Genomic DNA, 19,428 nt, shown 5'->3' with positions numbered 1-19,428 from the left:
TGTTGCCTTCTTTGATAACTTTTTGGTAAATAAACATATTTGTTGTCTTTATTTTTTGTGTATTCACTGTATTGTATTGAACAAAATGGTTATGCGGCCTGTGCTCATCATTCTCTCAGTTATCTGGCCCGCTGTGAAAAAAGTTTGGTGACCCTTCTTCTTGGAGGAAGAAAGGGATAGTTTAGATTTTTTTATTATTTTTTGTGGTTAAAAGGTTGGTCAAATTAACCAAGTCCGTATATGTTAAGGTAGAGAAAATAACATATAATATATCAAGTTTTACCGAAAAAAACTTTTGATATTAATTTAGGAGGTTCTAGAAGTTATGCAAATGAAATTTGAAAATTGTAAGAAGAAAAATATAACACTTTTACTCTTAACATGAAAATCACCTTAAACTCAGACTAGGCCACTATGCAGATCCTTTTCTGTATGGATAATTTCATTCACTGGCCCCTCCACCTTATCAGTGTGGGATTCTAGCTATAAGTGGGAGAAGTATGTATGTTTTGGAAGTTAACATTTTCCTAAATTTAAAATGTATTTCCAATAATTCTTACCTCCTCTCACTTTCCCACCCTTCCTCTCCACTAAGAGCCAGTGTAAGAGACTGGAATTGAATCAATCTTCTAAAGGTGATAACATTACCTGAATGAGGTGCTTACCTACAGTACCAGGATAGAGGGCACATTGACGTAGGTGGAGAGTATCACGAGATAATTATTGCAAAGGGCAGTTGAGTGGGGTATAAAAGACTGGAGCAAGCGAGAAAAATCAGAACAATGCTTAGATGGGCAAAGGCAGAAACCCTGTCAGTCGAGTAAGAGCTATAAGTGTGAGAGGAGGTAAGTATTATTGGAAATACCTTTTCAATTTAGGAAAATGTTAACTTCTGACATTTACTCTTTAGGCATTTCTTCTTCTCTAATTTATTTACCACCCCTCCAAGAAGTATGAAATTTAACATGTATTACTTAATATATTATTGTCATAGCTGAAGCAAAGCATAATTTTTATAGGTTTCAATCTCATTTGGTTACAGAGCCATGAAATAGACAACCAAACCCCTCTTGCCATGCCCACCTATCACATCCTCTCTTTCAGAAATTGCCAATAGTTCAATACTATAGTATTTATAACCAATAGAAAGCCAAAGTTTCAGTCTATCAAGTGACATGTTATATTGTTTTCTGTACAGAGAATTGACAGTTTCACTTCCAGTTCAACCTTTATTCCCACAGGAAACTTGTCAACCAGCTTAGCTGAATTCCTAATGGCTCTTTTTGCATAGTTCGAAAGCCAGAAAATTTGTGATAGTTATGGGACATTATCTACTTTTTGCACATTATTATTCTGTGTTCTTTGGTGCATTATTTAATTAAATAAAAATTTGTTTAGTGCAGTATTACCATTGGTATAAAAAAAAGTAGGGTTAAGTGTCATCGACAGTCAACAGCAAGCAAAAAAAAAAGACCAAGGTAAGAATTTTTTCTTGTTTTTGTATTATTTATTATTATAAAAGTAACTAAAATATAAAAATAGGAAACTTTTTATGTTTGTTAAGGTTATATTAGGCGAAATAAATAATAATAATGTAATAAAAAACATTTCACGAGGTAATATAATGTAATTCGATAGTGTAATGTGAGCTGCACATTCACCAAGTGATTTACAACTTATGGCACGAATAGTAATTAGTCAATCTTCAAAGAGCAATAAAACAATAAAACTTTAGTATAAATAGATCTATACTGTTATGAGTGAAAGCTATTTAGGATAAACAAATCTAATTTCATAGTATAATTGAGAGAGTTAATGATTCTATCATTTTCACAGTTAAGTATATGGATAATTGTTTTTGTATATAGAAACCAGTATGTTTTTCCCCCAATCTGAACATATTTTTCTTTCCTCCCATATTTACTATAAAAGCTGCCATACCCATTCAGTGCCTTTCCATTCCAAAACCTTTATCATTTCTACTACCACTCCTGATGGGCCACTCACTTTCTTAAGATTCATTTTATCAATGGCTCTCTTCACCTTCAACTTTTCAACATCTGTTACTGGACCTTCCAAGGTTACCACTTCTTCCAAAACTTCTCTTTCATTTTCTACATTCATCAGTTTTCATAATTCTCTTTCCATCTCTTCTTAATTTTTCTTTCATCAAATTGCATATAATCCTGTTTGTTCTTTATGATATTTATTTCTCCAACATCTCTTTCGTCTTGTTCTCTTGATTCCATAAATTTATTGACAAACCTTTAGTAAAAATACTTAATTAAAAATATTATTTCTGTGTACAAAAGACTAGTAATGTTTGCCAAAAGCTTTTGTGAAGATATGCTTACTGCCTTAGAAGTTATAGTTTGTATAGTTTCATGGTTACATGGTGTTTGCAAGTTTGGTTAAAATGACCAAGCCCATATGCTGAAGGTTCAGAAAATATTAAAGTACTTGATGTCAGCTGTGAAAGATTTATGGTTAATGTGACCATAGTATCTAAACTCTATAACTTAAGACGTGATAAGTGAAAGGAAAAGAGTTTCAAAGACTTTTCTGGAGTTGTAATTTTCTTTCTTTGGAGGATTCACAAGTTTAAAACTCTTAACTCTTATGCACATAAACTTCTATCATAGACAGTGACAGGAAGAGGTGCCTACCACCTCAAACACATTAACAATGCTCAGAAGTCCACGTGAAAATAATTGTAAATAGCTCTGTAAAAAAAAAATAATAATAATGAAAGCCCTACATATTTGAAGAACCAACTCACCAAAATACAAATTGAACATTTCACTATGAATCACTATGGTAACTTTTTGTAGAAAAACAAAATTGAAGAAAATTTAGTGTAGCAAAAAATATAATTGTTTTGTTTTGTGTTTACTCCTAAAGGCTTTTGCTTCTGTAAGCATGCTACCTCCTAATCTAAAAAAAAACTCTTGTATTTCTGAATTCTGGAGTTCACAATAATTTCTAGGAACTGCTGTTTTTTAAGCATAGATTATTGTTATGATAGTGTTATAAAAAAGTATGCTGTTTTATTGTGTACTTATTAGTTTTTTTTGTTAGCAAAGCTTAAGTACAAAATACATTTGCTAGTCAGAAGACCTATCATTTATGTTTATGATATTCATCTCAAGTTAAAATGTAATACAAATTAGTACCTTTAGCAAAAGTACATAGATTATATTATTCATCTTCATTACCTTTCATGGGCTATAAAATGTTTTAAATTTTTTTTTACTGCAAACAAACTTTTTTTATTATTCTTTCTCAGAATAATTTATAAGAAATGGTAAAATGTAAAAAGCCAATATTAGTTAATGGTTGAAACTTCTGAAACTTTTTAAATTATGTATATTAATATGTACCAAATAATAATATATAACCAGTTCTGAAATATATAAAAACATCATTGTTTGTGGAACATTTTCTGTTTTTGTGTACCAAACCATTTTTAAGCAACTAAAAGTACGTTTACGTATACCAAATCACATACTAGATATTCTAAAACATTTTTAAGTATGTGTAGTTATATGTACAAAACCCTTGAACCTCAGAAAATGTTTTGATTGTACAAACAAAATGATTAAAAACAAACTCAGTCATCCAATTGTTAACAGTTTTACACATAGAGTGTATATTTTTTAATTTTGCAAGGAATTTATCACAATGCTTAATAGAAGATACAGAATTTTTTTTTTTATCCAGACAATATTTGTTTATCAAAATTTTAGGAGGTTTTAATCAAATTTGGTATTAGATAAATGTGACAGCTTTGGTGTAAGTGTGAAAAAAAAAAGATTTGGATTTATTAGTGAATTTATGACAATAGGCTGCTTGCATATATTAATTTGTTTTCTTTTTTATTATTATTCTCCATTTGATTTTTATAGAGTATATTAAGTAAAAGGTGGAATGGTTATAAATATTTTACACTTTTAGCTATTAGCAATAAGGTTGATGGAATTTGTATTTACATCAGTTTCTTTTTATTAGTATCTAACTAGTTTTAATAATATTTTATTTTTGTAGAGTATATCAAGTAAAAGCTGGAATGGTTGTAAATACTTAACACTTTTTAGCTATTCAAGACTTCTTCACATCCATTAAGAGCTTAAAATTCCAGAAAGTGATGAGCACAGTTATCTGAACATGTTGTCATGCTTAGTATAATTACTGTTGACCATGCAAATGGTCAACATTTTAAATGCTCATTATGTAGTTACCTAGCTATCCATCTTTGGTGATCCTTTATTTACATTAGATACTCAGTAAATTGATAATAGTATTATGAATAAACTCAAATGTTCGCCATCTGTTTTCCATGAAACTTATCTAAATGTTCACAAGTGTTTTGTTCCTTCAGATTTTATACTTTCACCTTTATCTTAAAATTAAGTCGTATTAATATAAACAAGCATTCACTAAAATTTGTGGATTGAATTATTTAAAATCAACTTGTGTATTTATTGTTACTTCCTAGCATTGTTTATTTTATACTCATTAATTTTATATATAATGCATATACTGCCTGTATTTTAATTATTCATTTGAACTTGCATATGTATGCAACAATTTTCATAGTTTTACATCGTCTGAAAAACAATTTCCTAATAGTATTCTAAAGGATGTATAATTACTTTCAATAATACTATCAGTTAGCAAAAGCATTAATAACACACAAACAGACTTGTGATCAACTTATATTAGTTTATGATGTATATTTGGTCAGGATACACCCCCTTAGCTGAAGCAGTGTGGTACAAAGATGTAGAATTAGTGGACATCTTACTTAAGGGTGGAGCCAAAGTCATTGGTCATCACCATCTCTTACACTACTGTGTTATGCATCGTTGCCCAAGGCTTACTCGTTTGTTGCTCCAAGCTGGATCCTTTGTTAATTCCAGGGATGACAGTGGAGATACTCCATTGCACTTAGCTGTTAGAGCTAGTCAGGTTGAAATTATTGAAGATCTTCTAGCTTATGGTAAGTTTATATTTAGGTTTTAGATAGAAAGATATTTTGCCAATACCAGGGATGATAAAGGAGATTTTTCACTTTGCATAGCCTTTAGATCTAAGTATTCTTGATGAACTTCCAGCTTAGAGTAATTTTTAAGGTAATAAAAAACTTAAATGATTCTACGAATGACTATCCAGTGCAGGTAGTTTTCAGAGTAAGATGCATTTAATTCTTGATGTCCTCCAGCATATTGTAAGCTTAGAGTTATGTCTGACATACAAAACTACTTTGTAAAGACACTTATCAATGAAGACATTATCCAGTGTCAGTTTAAGCTATCAGAAAGTTTTTGAATATATTTTAACTTGCACATAAAATAAGAAAATTGGCTGTTAGTGCTGGGGATGACTTTATCATCATATTTTGTTTTTCCATCCGTGAAATTATATGTAGTTGTAGAGTTAATTAAAATGGAAGATTATTACTTATTACAGTGCCTAATGTACATTTAAGTTTTTGTCATGTCAAAGATGATCAGTGAGCCAGATTTTAAAGCTGACTATAGAGTCTTTTCAGGTATATTAGAGTGTATATCCTCAATATAGTTAATAGATTAGTTTCATCTATAGTATATTTTTAGTTACAACTCATGGAATGTGCATACCCTAAAATGTAGAATAGTCTGAGTTCAGGTCTGAATGAATTATCTTGTGTGAAAGAACCACATTTTGCACAAAAATATACCCAGTAATGAGTACGAGTTCCTGTACCTGTAGGGCATACTTCTAATCAGTTGCTTGATCACTGTATAGAGGCTCTTGCACCATTTCTAATCAGCCCAATGTCAAACATATAAGCACCCTTTGGGTAAATTTGTGTGAGTAACATTAATTGTCAGCCAACCTTTTCATAATCATTATAGTAAACTTAGAGAAGTTTGTCCTATAAATAAAAGCTACCCATGTAAAAATAATTGTGTAAACTATTTTAAAGCATATAAAGAACTGAAGATACCAATATCAGTAAAATGAATCTTAAGAGCCTTTGTAGACTTTTGATTTTTAAAGTGATTTCTATTTTGTCTAACTCTTTATTTTTAATGTATCATGTGTGATAATGTGTATACATAAATATATATATATTTTTTCTCATTATGGCCTTAATCATTATGACCTAATTTGGGGTCAGCTGGTATTTTTTTTAAGCCAAGAAGTTTTACATCTGGGTGGCCGGCACACTCAGAAACCATACAGGGTGAGCATGTTTGGTGATGGGGATTCGAATTAGCAACTCTCAGATTGTGAGTTGAGCACCCTAATCACCAAGCCCCTCATTTGTATGTAATTAATACATGTTGACTTCCCAGAGCAAAAAATACTTCTATATTTGTCTACTTGACAAATTATAATTAAAAGCATTACAAATTTTTTTACATATAATGTGTTTAAATGATAGAGATAATTCTATATTAGAATAAAATTATTTCTGACTGCTGATTTTATATGATGAAATATATCTTACAAGTAATATCAGATAGTAGTTATGTAAATAAGTGAAAACCTGTTAAACTGACAGGGAAATTGGTTCTCTAAATCCAAACCTAGCAGTAATGTTGATGGAAATGTGTTTTTTAATCAGTTTCTCTTTTTTTTAGTACCTTACCAGTTTCAATAATATATATATATATATTTTTTTAGGTGGAGATGTTAAGTTGACTAGTGGGCTTTCAGGACAAACATTAATCCATGAAGCTGTAGATGGTATAAGATCTCAGGAATTTGATACTTTTCGTGTTATTCTTCATCTGCTGATGCGACGTGGCTCTAAGTTAAATGTTGAAAGCTTCACTCCAGGAGATACCCCTCTTTATCGTGCCATATTATTAGACAAATTTCGTTTTGCAGAAGAGCTTATTAGGTGTGGAAGTGATGTTAACATGGGAAATGTATATTCATGTAATATTGACAACCTTTGTCTTGCTCGACGCAAAAACCACTTTCATACTGTTAGGCTTCTTGTGTTTGCGGGCTTCCATCTCTGGCAGACTCCATGGCTAGAAATACTTCCTCCCACAATGCCACATAGCTACCCAATAAATACCATAAAAAAATGGCTTATTTACATGAAAAGTAACCCCATGAATCTTTCGGACCTTAGTCGCATTGTAGTCAGGCGAAGACTAGGAGAGAACTTGGTGTGCAAAATTAACCACTTGCTTCTTCCTGAACGTATAAAACGATATCTCCTCTTAGAGGATGTAATAGATGACATGGAAGCATCAAGCCCAACAGCTGATGTAAACAATGCAAACCAGCCATTCAGGTGATAATAAAACTGTTGTATGTAAAAGTATCAAAAAGTAATGTTTGAGAACATTTGTTATTCATACTGTTAAACTAGTGTTCCAAAACTTTGGACTGTTGTTTTAAAGCCAGTTATACATTTAGATGTGACATTGACAGAGAATTTTATGAATATCCTCACTGCTTCAGCATATACTTTACATAAGTAACTTTACTGTGATTTCTATTTATTTATGGTACTATAATAATTACTGAAACTAAAATATGAGGTTTTAAGAATTACTCCTCTTAACAATCAATGCCATCATAAATATAATTATTTATGTTTCGTAAGCAGATATACTAATTGAGTACCAGATTTCTAAATCTGTTTTAAAGGAAAAGCTCTTTTATTTAGTCTTTTTTAGTTGCTTTTTTTAACAGTTAGAAGTGTATCAAATGCTAAAATTAGAAAATAAGCATTGTTCAGATAAAAATTTCTATTTTGTGGATTTTTATAAATTAATTAATTATCTTATTTACTTCTGTTATCTTAAAGTAGACTTCAATGAAAATAGTACCTTGCATGGCAGCAGTCACTTTTTTGGGCTGCAAGCACATACGTGAATCATAGTATGTCCGTCCGCTTTGTCATCAATCCTAATGTTAAACCTTTATCTACATTTAGCCATACTTATTGCTTAGAAACAAAGAAAAAACTTTATTTTTAAGTTATACAGTTGAAGCCAAAACAGAGCAAAAATACACTTAATAGGGCTTTTCAGAGCAACAAAAATAGCTGATAGTGAGGAAAACTGGTAACAGAGTTATGAATGAGTTTTAAGTTTTTTGTTATCGTATTGTTTGATATTATTTAGTGAAAAAAGAGTAATAACCTCAATCTTCCATATATTTTCATGTATGTACAGAATAAGTACTGAATGTGTTTTGTTGAAATGTATTTAGGTAATCATTGGTTATTTTTCAAAATGTCATGACTTATAGAAACATACCTTCAGTCTTGAAAAACAATCACTGATATTTCATATGAACAGAAACATAAAATATTTAATGAGATTATTAATTTTCTTTATGTTGGTTGTCATAAAAGTTGAGAAACACAAACTGAAATATGATCAACAAATTGTTTCAGTGATGCTGTTTTAAAGAACCTTGAAGATATTACTATTGTATGATTGTTTTTGTAGAATTTCTTACACAGCATTTTGTTTTCAATTTTTTACATTTACTCTATGTTTCAATAAATCCTCAACTCTGAAAAGTGTTTTAGGCAAACAAACAGCTAAAAGTTTCAATGTAGGAATGATCTGAGACCCTGGGAGGTAGTAATTTGGAAGAGAAAATTGTTTCTTCTGTTGTTGTATTTTAACTCCTAGTTGGTAAAAATAAAAATTTATTTGCATGGTCTGTTAAAAAATTTGAGAAAGACTTGATGGGTTTGATCTCAAAAGTTCTTTGGATTGGTACAAGTAGTGTGAGTTAGTGCTGTGATTTAATACAAATACTTTTGTCCCTGATGATGAAAGGCCCACCTTTTAATATTACTTGTGTTATGTGGTTATGTATATTTGTTTGAAATTAATTTTTTGAATCTGGGGTTTTTTCTAACATCCCAAACACTTTTGTAATGTTAGACTTGTGACTGTTTGTTAATTGCACAATTGAATTCTTTCCATGCCAAACCTTAAGAAAGAATTATCTAAAGAAGGATTTCAACTTTGAACTTTACAGATATTTATTATTTATTCAGGTTAAGTGGTTTCATAAAACAGTATGCATTTCAGTAAAGTAGCACACAGTGTTAAGACTGTTGTCCTACAAGATGAGCTATAATTTTGCATCCATTGACTAGCACTGTTGAGGACCTCAGTTGTCCAGTTGAGTTCATCTCATATAAGGGTTGAATACAAATGGATACTTAATATTGATAACCCTTTGAACATTTTTTATTATTGCTAGGTGGTAAACAATTTTCAATTCTGGAGGATAAATTATACAGATTTTGTCACTACTTATGATTTATTCTTGTCAAAATTTAAATTATTTTTGAACAGTTCATTGTATACATAATCTTAGCCAAATTCAGTCTGTTGAAAGATACTAAAGGTGTATATACATGTTCAAGTGATTGCTGGTAAGATTAAGCACTGTGAATTATTCACATTGTAGTTTTAGTGTTAAAAGTATATTCTTTGTGTATGCAGGATTGCACAACCAATACCACACTAATTATTTGCTTAAAGAAGGACTACTTTCACACTTCTGGTATCAGACACTGAAAAAGGAACTACTTTTTTTGACTTAATCAACTTTTGAAGGAGAAACTAGTGTTTCATACACCCAGGTTGAATGTACTTTATTTCTCATTACTTATGCTGTTAAAAACAACAGTAGAAGTATTCACTTCTACATCCACTTTAGAAAGAATAATTAATTTTTTTTTTCTAGAATTTGACCTCTAAGTGTAGTTTTGTCATATTACAAAACTTGGGGTTTTATCTAATATAATATTTAAATTGTGGTAATTATTTGGTACAAGGAAATTTTAAGCAGTAAAGAAATATATAAATTTCCACTTTTAAAATGTATTTTTTTCATTTTGATTACAAACTAATATCTAACTTTCTTAAGAATTACTTTTGCTAAAGTATTAGTTGGTGATTAGTATCTTGATAAGCTTTTAAGTTGTTAAATAAAGAATTTTGGTGAACATTGATCATTTCTGTTTGGATCAGAAACAATTTTATCTGTCTTCCTCTGTAGATCACTGTTTATTTGCTATGTGTATATGTTCATGAATTAATGTTAATCTGTTAATTAATGTTAATATATATATAGTTTTAGATGATTGTGTAGCTACTAACCATGACAATGATAGTTGAGTTTCTGATTTGAAAGATTCTTTGAAAAACTTCATGTAAAAGCATAATAACTCATCAATATATAATTCTTGTCCAACTTACTCAGTGACGAGTTCACAGTCACATAGCTTATGTGTGGCTAAAATAATTTCACATCCATGTATTAAGCACGTTGGTAACCTGTGAACTCTCAGTTATTAATAATGCCAGGTCAAGCATATGTTCAGAAACTAGTGTCTAACTTGTCAAACAGTATAGTCATGTATTAGAAGTTCTGAAATGAATACTAACCTCCATACACAGAATAGTTTTTTTCATCTTGAGATTGGGCATTCTGCCATAGAGATTTGCAAGCCACCAGTCTTATAAAAACTCCCACCTAATCTCACATGAACTTGCACCACTGCTGATAAGGAAATCACCTCAAGTATATTTCCATAAACTACTATGTATCTTATCAAGATGGTAATTGTTTTTTATATTATCCAAATGTATTTGTAAATAGTTATGTAATTTTTACACTATCCGTTTGTACATTTGTATATTGTCTCCCATTTTCTGTATTACTCTTACGTATATTTGAGTAAAAATATAACTCTTAGTGGTTAACCATTCTTTTATATGTTTAGTTGTCTTCCTGTTTTTGTGATGAATATTCTATACAGACTTATTCCTTGTAATTTTTTAATATATATTATTTCAAAAGGTCTCCTCCACTTGTCATTTACAAATATTTGTATTTTTATAGTTTTTGGAATAGAATGCAAATATTTTATATTTGTTTACATTATTGTTATTTTCTCATTCCTAAAGATTCCATTTGACCTCGCTAAACATGTTCTTAAGCAAATGTGAAATAAAATATTGAGCATTACTTACAGATCATGTGTAATGCATTGAAAAATGTAAAGAAATTGGTATGATTCAGTAATGTGTTCCTAGAATTCCATTCCATTCGTAAACCTTCTTATTCTTCTGTTACAGCAGAGAATGTGGATATGACTTGGTTTAGTATTAATAGCTTGAGATAGTTTAATGGTAGTTTGAAGTATTCTTTATTGTAAGTATATTTTCTAATTTTGAAAGCTACTAAGTATGAAGACATTTCACCTTAACTACTCCTTTAACCTTTTTAAGTAGTGTGTTATTGATTTTATTATCTTAATAAAACACGCTGCAGTTTAAAGAGACAGACCAGATATACATGTTTCATTTCTCAATTTGTATTGTATTTTCTTGAAGTGAAAATGAATTAGTACTATAATTATATCTGGGCTGTCATGATAGTAGGTACTAAAGATTTGTATTAATTAAACCATAGAAGAATTCTTCCTTTCCAGCATTTCATTTGGATTTCTTTCTTTTTTTTTAATGAAGTGGTTATGGGTGATTGATTATTGAAAAGGTATTATGTTACAATTATTTTAATAAGTTTCTCCCTATTAGAAAATGGATTAAATGTTTCTTAAAAGGTATTGAGAGGTTTAAAGTATGTACAAGATAAATAAAAAATAAACTGTTTATTAAAATCTAAATCTTGAATGTAGAATGTGTAATAAATTTTAAAAGTTTATTCTCTTTCTTCTTAAAGAGGAATTATAAAGGTTTTTACTGATACTTCTTTGTAAGACTTGATAGTTATTGACTGGTTTACTGAAGACAAGAAGAAACTGTATAACCACAAGTTATTTTAGGTTTTGCTTGATAAAATATTCAGTTTTGAATACTTTTCCTGTAGAATAGTATTTGTGATATTACTTGTTACTTGTATGACAATTAGAAAAATGTCATTTTCTTCAATATTGATGCGAGATTTTGATAACTCTTAGTGTAAGAGACTTTCAGAAAAAGAATTTTGTTTTCCTACAACAACTTAATCATTTTGATTTGTTAGTAAACAATACCTAGTTTAATAAATGAGCAAACTTAGTATATTTTTAGGATTTTATCAGATGTATGACTATTTCATGTTACTCTCCTAATATTTTATGAATTGCATTTCAGTTTTAATTTCTGATATAAGTTGATTGAAAACTGGTCAGTGTTGTTATTCACCTTTGTAATTGTGACCTATCCCTGGTCACTTATTGATTTTTTGGGTGTTGCAGACATGTTTTAAAAACTAGTCTTTTATTCAGATATAATTTCTTTTTTAGAACATTTGTGTTTGAATATGTAAAACTATAATTTGATTTCCATTTTCTTTATACACTGGGGACCTGCTATAATGAGGTCCTTTCAAAAGTGTCGAGTCAATTTCATTGGTTAAACCCCTTAATTAGTCATGAGGCTGTCATCTCATTGGCTGGTTCTAGTTGTTTTATTATCAAAAATTTATTATTAAAATAACAATGAAAGCATAACCAATAATCCAGCAGTTAATAAAGAACAAGTTTTTGAATATTAAATAGCATATTTATTTAAATTCATACATTCACACAAGGTTTTATCTGAAATAAGAAAGTTTGAAAATTAAGTTTAATTTTAATGAATTGCTTGTTGGGTGTTAGTGAGTATTATCTGGCAGAAGTCTATCACTTGTGGAGCATTTTACTTCAATAAGGTTCAACATATCATGAAAAAAGACTGGAAATACGTTCTGAAAGCAAATTTAAATGAAAACTTGGGGGCCCAAGATGGATCTGCTTTATACCGAGTTCCATGCTATAGCGAATCATGTTACAACAGGGCCGCAGTGGAACTTGTACATCCCAGCATACATCCCTTTACTGTGTATTCTAACAAAAAAAGTTTAATAGGGCAAAAGCTATTGGAGTTTGCATGCACAAATTATGTTACATTAAAATGTAAGTTTTTTAAATTACTTGAGGATTCATAGTAAATTAGTTATCAGAAGAGTTAAGTAAATTCTTTGAAAGATAAGTCATATTGTTGAAGCACAATTTATAATTTCTGTAAATGTTCAGGTAATTAATGATGGTGCTTTAAGATTTTGATTACAAAATATATTGCTACTTCACTATCTTCTTGGTTATATTAAAATGTTTAAAATGAAAACTGATTATCTATAAATTTATTTTCTTATCAATAATTTCGTGTAATAGTTTAATATGTAATTATTTCAGTTTGACTTTTTATTTTCTGATTTTATAGACTGACAAGATTGTACTCTTGCTGTTCAAAACTTTACAAATGAAAAGATTTTATGATCAAAAATTGTATATTTGCTGTGAAAATTATTATTATTCTGTTGCTTCTGGGTTTTTCTGATATGTATGTAGTTTATAATTTTTATAATTTTTTAGTACTGATGGCTTTAGAAAACTATGAAAGATGAAAGTTAAAAATATATTTTATTTGGATTTTAACAAAATCCCCCAGTTAGTCAGCATCAAGTTTACAGAGTTACCATGCTAAAATCCAGGCTTGTTTCACTATGGTAGATAAAGCACACGTAGCCCATCGTGTAGCTTTTCACTAACAAGAACAACAATTTTTAAACAAAGGGATATGTCTTTAATATTTGTCACAGTTTAATAACACATGGGACATTGAACTAAACAGTTATTTTGATAATTGCATGTATATCTCGTATTTACTTTAAATTGATGTATTTCATGTTGTGTGTGCTTGCATAAGAGGATGTTTTTCTTTAAGTAAGTTGCATGTGTTGGACAATTAGTTTTGTATATGTTGCTTTCATTAAAGCATGTGCAATATAATGACAAACTAAGTACAATGTGTACTTACTATTAGTAATATTCACAAGACATCATTATTAATACTCTTCTGGTTTGGAAGTTTAGTCTTACATATGTGTACTAATGAATGCTAACACTAACCCATTGTTTTAAGGAATTGAATCTTACAAAAAACATAATCATGGGTGTTTAAACTTTTTAGTAGTTAAATGTCTTTAGTTACCACCTATATGAATAAAAATTGTGGATTTTGTGGTAAGAATGTTTTGTTACTGTTTAGTGTACGTTTTTATGTAGTGATGAAGTGAAGAATTATTTAATATTTTCCAAAGGATCTATTATTACATACAAAAAATTGAAAGATTGGTAAGCACAAACTTAACTCATTCAGTGAATCTCCACTTAGGTCATTTCTGGTCTGGATTCTTATGCTACTGTTGAAGTCAGTGTTGCTTCAAACTAGTGAAATTTTGTTATATGAAATTCATTTTTTTCACTTCATTTCTGTTTATATTGTGAGCCAAAACTTGTGTATGTGTGTAATATTCAGTTAAAAAAATGATTTTTCCAAAATATTCTGGATATGTTTGGTTTTCATGCTTGCACAAAGCATCAGAGAGAATTAAATTTTGATGACAAGTGTGAAGATTATACTATAATACTTTCCTTATCACATGAGGCTAAGCAAGTATGTTTGTTGTATATCAGTATTTTCTGTAATGTGTTTGTTACCAAGGGCCATCATGTGGTTTAGGGCTGTGAAGATGTTATGTAGGAATGAAAGTACAAACATGGGAAAAGCTGTAAGGAGTATATACAAAAGTGATATTTTGTATTTCTTCTAGTCATTCTGTTAATAAATGTTGCAATTTATGAATTTATAATGCTTATTTTCATATGTCACTCAGAATTATGTTAACCTCTGTTATTTATAAATGTCAAGAATTCAGCTAGCACATTTTCTGCTTCAGAAGATTTTGAAATTAGAATTTGTAATTCATAAAGGAAATTAAGATTTTTCATTATATAACCCATAATACATCATTTTGGAACATATGATAATGTTTTGTTTGACTTTTAAACTGACAGATCATTTTTGTTGCTTATTCAAAGACATATTATAATCAAACACACTTCAAATCTGTTTTTTTTCATTTTCCTTAATAATTACTTGGAACAGGACTATTGTCAGATTAATTTCTAGTCTTGAAATATCTATCATAAGAAATAACATAAAATATTCCAGTTAATGAAGACATTTTAGGTCTTTTGAGTGGTTTCAGAAACGTTTATAATTATGTATGTGAGAACATGGCATGTATAAACCAGTGGTATGTCTAATATCTCCAGTAGATAGATGTATGTGCAGTGCAAAATACAAAAACTTATTTTTCTTTCTTTTTTTTTTACATCTGGTGACTTGTCTTCCTTATTATATCATGTCAGTTTCAGATAAGTCCCAACCCACTTGAGACAAGGTTCTCAAATGAAGTGTGTGACATGGATTTAGAACTAACATAAATTTGAGCTGATCAAACCTAGTATGATATTATTGGGTTTATGGCCAAAAATATCATTAATAATGAGTGTACCCAACTTATGAAAAATGTATTTTACTTTTTATAAGTAAGAATGTAAGAAAAGTATAATTACTTACCTATACTCATTACTGGGTTGATTTTTAATTTTGATCTAAGTAGGTAGCTTGCTATCATCAGAAATTCATATTAGTTATCTTAACATTAACTTAATCTTGAACGAGCTGTGGTGTGCTGATTACATCACATTAATCAAGAATGTGACTATGTATATTTGATTCAATAATGTTCATGAAATTTTCATGCTCTTTTATACATGTTTGGAGCCATCTAGTGGTTGATCCAATATATCAAGATTTGCATCTTGGACATTTACGTTTTTCGACTACATTTTCCTAGTTGCAGAGTCTTCTTCAAAAGAATATTGGGGTACAGAGACTCTTAAATTTAACAGTGGATCTTTCATATTAGAATAATAATATAAAATTTCATAATTTTATTTTCTGAAAGTTAAGATTTGTTACAAAAGTATCTCATTTCTTAAGTAACAACAGTGTGGTAACAACAAATGGCTTGGTAATGGGAACAAAATTATTACTATCAATTGCTAACTAGTTTCTTTGCTGTTGTGGTAATTGAAGGATAAAACAAGCTCACAGTTCCCTGATTTCTGCAATAACTATAAATTCAATGACCAAGTATGTGGAAGGACATGTGAAGTGATTTATAGGAGGTGGATTGAGAAAGAGAAGACTTGGTGGGAAGTTGAACAAAAAAGTAAACGTTATTAACTTAAAATTAAAGGCTCATTATAAAAGTGGCAGACTACTACATTGTATTATATATTAATCTGAAATATAATATGTTGTAGTTTGCTACAGGTAACTTGAAGAAAGTATTTTAATAAAAATGACAAAACAAAAGAAAAGCAAGGCACACAGTCAGCTGAATAAATGTTGTACCAAAGTGAAATGACAAGATGTCTTCACTATTAAGGCTTGATCTCTTCATGCCTGAAATTTATTCTGACTGAAAACACCAAACTACTTTAATTATTCACTGTAGTTGACCACAAATTATCCTGAAAAACAGTGGTTGAAAGATTCTTTCTGGAATTTTGCCAGTATTTTGTTGATATGTTTGATAATAGGTTTGGTATCTTCAATGACCCTGAATGTACTAATCAGTTTTTGAAGTATTTTGAGAGTAAAATAAAATACAAAATTCACAATAGAACATAAAATTGATTTTACATACATTAATACATGACAATAGAATAAAAATATGTTTATCAGCTCATACTTTAGCTTTGAAAGTTTTATTTTAGATTTGTTTAAAATGAATTTGATGATTAAGATATTGATTCGTGATGCTTATATAATCATTAGCATGTATGAAAATCTACGTGAAGAATTTTAAAACATTAAAATGTTAATAACACCATTTGTGAATATTTAGAAAATACAATTTTAAAATAGTTAAAATGGAACCATTTCTAGTAAGCCTTTGTCAATAACATTGCCACATACTGGCAAACGTGTGTTATTCTCAAGTACTGAAGGTACTTTGGCAGGTTCCATGGAATAACAAGACGTTGAGCAGAAAATGCATAGAGACAATATATGACAATGTGAAATAATCTTTATGCCATACATACACGTGCACACACAAAACGAATATATTCATTTAGGATGGCATCTTTACTGAAGATTTGAGAGCTGTCAAAAATATCTGCTAGAAGTAGGGTTAAATCTATTAAGAATCTCTATCAGACTGAGAAACATAGCATTATATAAATGAAACAGAAATGCTTTTTTCTTCTTCAAGGAATGCATGCATCCAGGTCAATGTTTGTAATTTCCCATTGAAACATAAGGGAGGTTGTATTCTAAAGGTATCATTTGACCCACTAATGTAAAAGATCACTATATTTCTGTATAAAGGGTTGCATAAAGAACTGTGTTGTCTGTGTAAGTATAAGTGTTTACAGAAGGTTATAGTACTCATTTGACTGATGTCCATGTATGGATTTTTTTTTATTTAAATGTTATAATGAGGAGAAAAAAGTGTAACATATGATCATATCGTGTGTTTTCTTTCTCTTGATTTTAACATATTTTTCACAATTTATCAGTTTTGTAAGTATGTGAAGTTTTCACATAACACACAGTCAAGAAAGTTGTTAAGTTGCTTTCCTTCTAGTTGTCTTTGTTTATTCTTCAATCTCTTGAGGTAACATCTGGCCTACAATAGTTAATGTGATTGTAATGCTACTTATTGTGTAATGATTTCGACAGCGGTGACCTCAAACGGTAGGTCGGGTGATATATCTAGGTTACAACCTCCCTTATTTGTAAATGAGATTTACCAGTCAACCTGGCGTAGCCCTGTATACATAAAGTATTGGTGGTTAAAGGGCCAAAACATTAATGTGATGAGAGTTTTCTTCAAAGTCGTCTCGTGAGTGTTGGTGTACTATATCATTGCGAACATTGATAAAATGGGGTTCCTAAAGCAGTTGTCAGATGGTCAACAATGCATTGTATTGGTAACCAATTTATTGAAGACACCACGTTACTGAGAGTTTTCATTTGACAAAGAGCTGCACAAAGACAAAATACTGTTGCGTCTCTGTATGTTTGTTTGTTAATTTTTCTACGATACAAGTCCTTTATTAAATAAAACTTGTTTATTCTTCCTCAATATAACTTTGCAATACACTTAATTTTCACAGTTACACACACTATAGTTCACAACAATTCACTCACTTTCTACCGCGCTTGACTCAATTGTCCGTCTCTATCTCCGCCTGTCAGCAACTATAGTTCCGATCTCTGTATCTGCCATCTTCGGTTCCCGCCGGTCGTAACTGCTGTCCTTGGTTCTCCCCTGTCGCTCCTTCGCTGTCTAGCGCACTTATATACGATAATACCGCTTCTTCTAGGCTCTCAACACGTGCTACCAGGGTCACTTGACTTCCGCTGTCGTAACAATACTTCCAAAAACCACATTTCCCCACTTATGGTTTCTGTTTTAGTGGAACACTTCAGAAGAAGCTGTAAAACGAAACGTTGAATGTCCAACTGAAAAAAAAAATCTGGTGATATAAGGTCGTTTATTTCTAGTATTAAAACACGAATATTTACCCTATATTTCTTTATGGTTTTGTGACTTTTGCGTAAACGCTTAGTGAGCGGTTCATTGTCAAAGGGTAGAATCTATATGACATTTTAGTCTGTGAAGGCTCATTGAGTTGCTTTAGTACAACTCTGTTAGCAAGAAGTTTTTAAAGATTTCAGAACTACAGTTATTTAGGTAACCATTAATTCGAAACGTCGGGTTTGCTTAAAATCGTTTTATTTTTGGAGTGTGTTAGTCGTTTTTTTTTAAACATTTTTTTATATTCTTCAGTATCATTAAGCTCAACCAATTAAATACCAATGTATCCATGCGCTATTTTTTGGTATTATGTAGATCAGGAGCTCACTTCTTGAAGTTGTTGTATTTGATGGTGCCAGGTTAACCTTGTGAAACGTTGTAACAATATTTTTACGATAGCGAAATTCACGTGACGCTGGTAACACATAATGAGTATCTGGAACGTTTGTGAAGGCTCGAGTGTTTGCCAGACGCCCTCTATTTTGTATATATATGACCGGCAAGAAATGATGACAGAGAATAATTGCAGACAGAGAGGTATAGAGAAAGATAATCGAGTCAAGCCATAAGTAAAGTGCGTAAATCGTTGTGAATTCTAGCGTGTGTTTAAGTTAAAGTGACTGTGGAAATTAAGTGTATTGCAACGTTGTATTGAGAAAAAAAAACTAGTTTTATTTAAGAAAGGACTATCGCTGAAGTTTTTTGGAAGGAATTTTTAAGGGAAATTAACAAACGACCAGAGACGTAACAAATTGGTGTGAGAGAGTGGGACGAAAAAAAATAAAAGATGGAAAGGAGAAACAGCAAATCAAATTACAGCTTAGCAGATTTGATGGCAGCAATACAAGAACAGCAAAAGAAACAAGAAGAGAGATTACAGCAGTGGTTGGAGGAGAAAGAAAAGAAACAAGAAGAGAGATTACAGCAGTG

The 19,428-nt window shown here is 30.3% G+C and overlaps 1 protein-coding gene across 3 annotated transcripts in view; it reads left to right on the top strand.

The window, feature by feature from the left end:
• The window catches only part of LOC106465575 (ankyrin repeat domain-containing protein 50-like), a 46,797-nt gene extending 39,135 nt beyond the window's left edge, over positions 1-7,662 (top strand). For all 3 annotated transcript variants that reach the window (XM_022393499.1, XM_013925802.2, XM_022393497.1), the window contains exons 7-8: positions 4,745-4,999; positions 6,673-7,662. In XM_022393499.1, the coding sequence (XP_022249207.1) occupies positions 4,745-4,999; positions 6,673-7,301 (884 nt within the window). In that variant the 3' untranslated portion in view covers positions 7,302-7,662. The remainder of the gene's footprint in view (positions 1-4,744; positions 5,000-6,672) is intronic.
• The last annotated feature ends 11,766 nt before the right edge of the window (positions 7,663-19,428 follow it).

The sequence above is a fragment of the Limulus polyphemus genome, unplaced genomic scaffold (genome assembly GCF_000517525.1).
Source record: "Limulus polyphemus unplaced genomic scaffold, Limulus_polyphemus-2.1.2 Scaffold1987, whole genome shotgun sequence".
Classification (NCBI taxonomy): Eukaryota; Metazoa; Arthropoda; class Merostomata; order Xiphosura; family Limulidae; genus Limulus; species Limulus polyphemus.
Note: the sequence above shows the minus strand (reverse complement) of the source record. Positions and strands in the feature narration are given on the sequence as shown.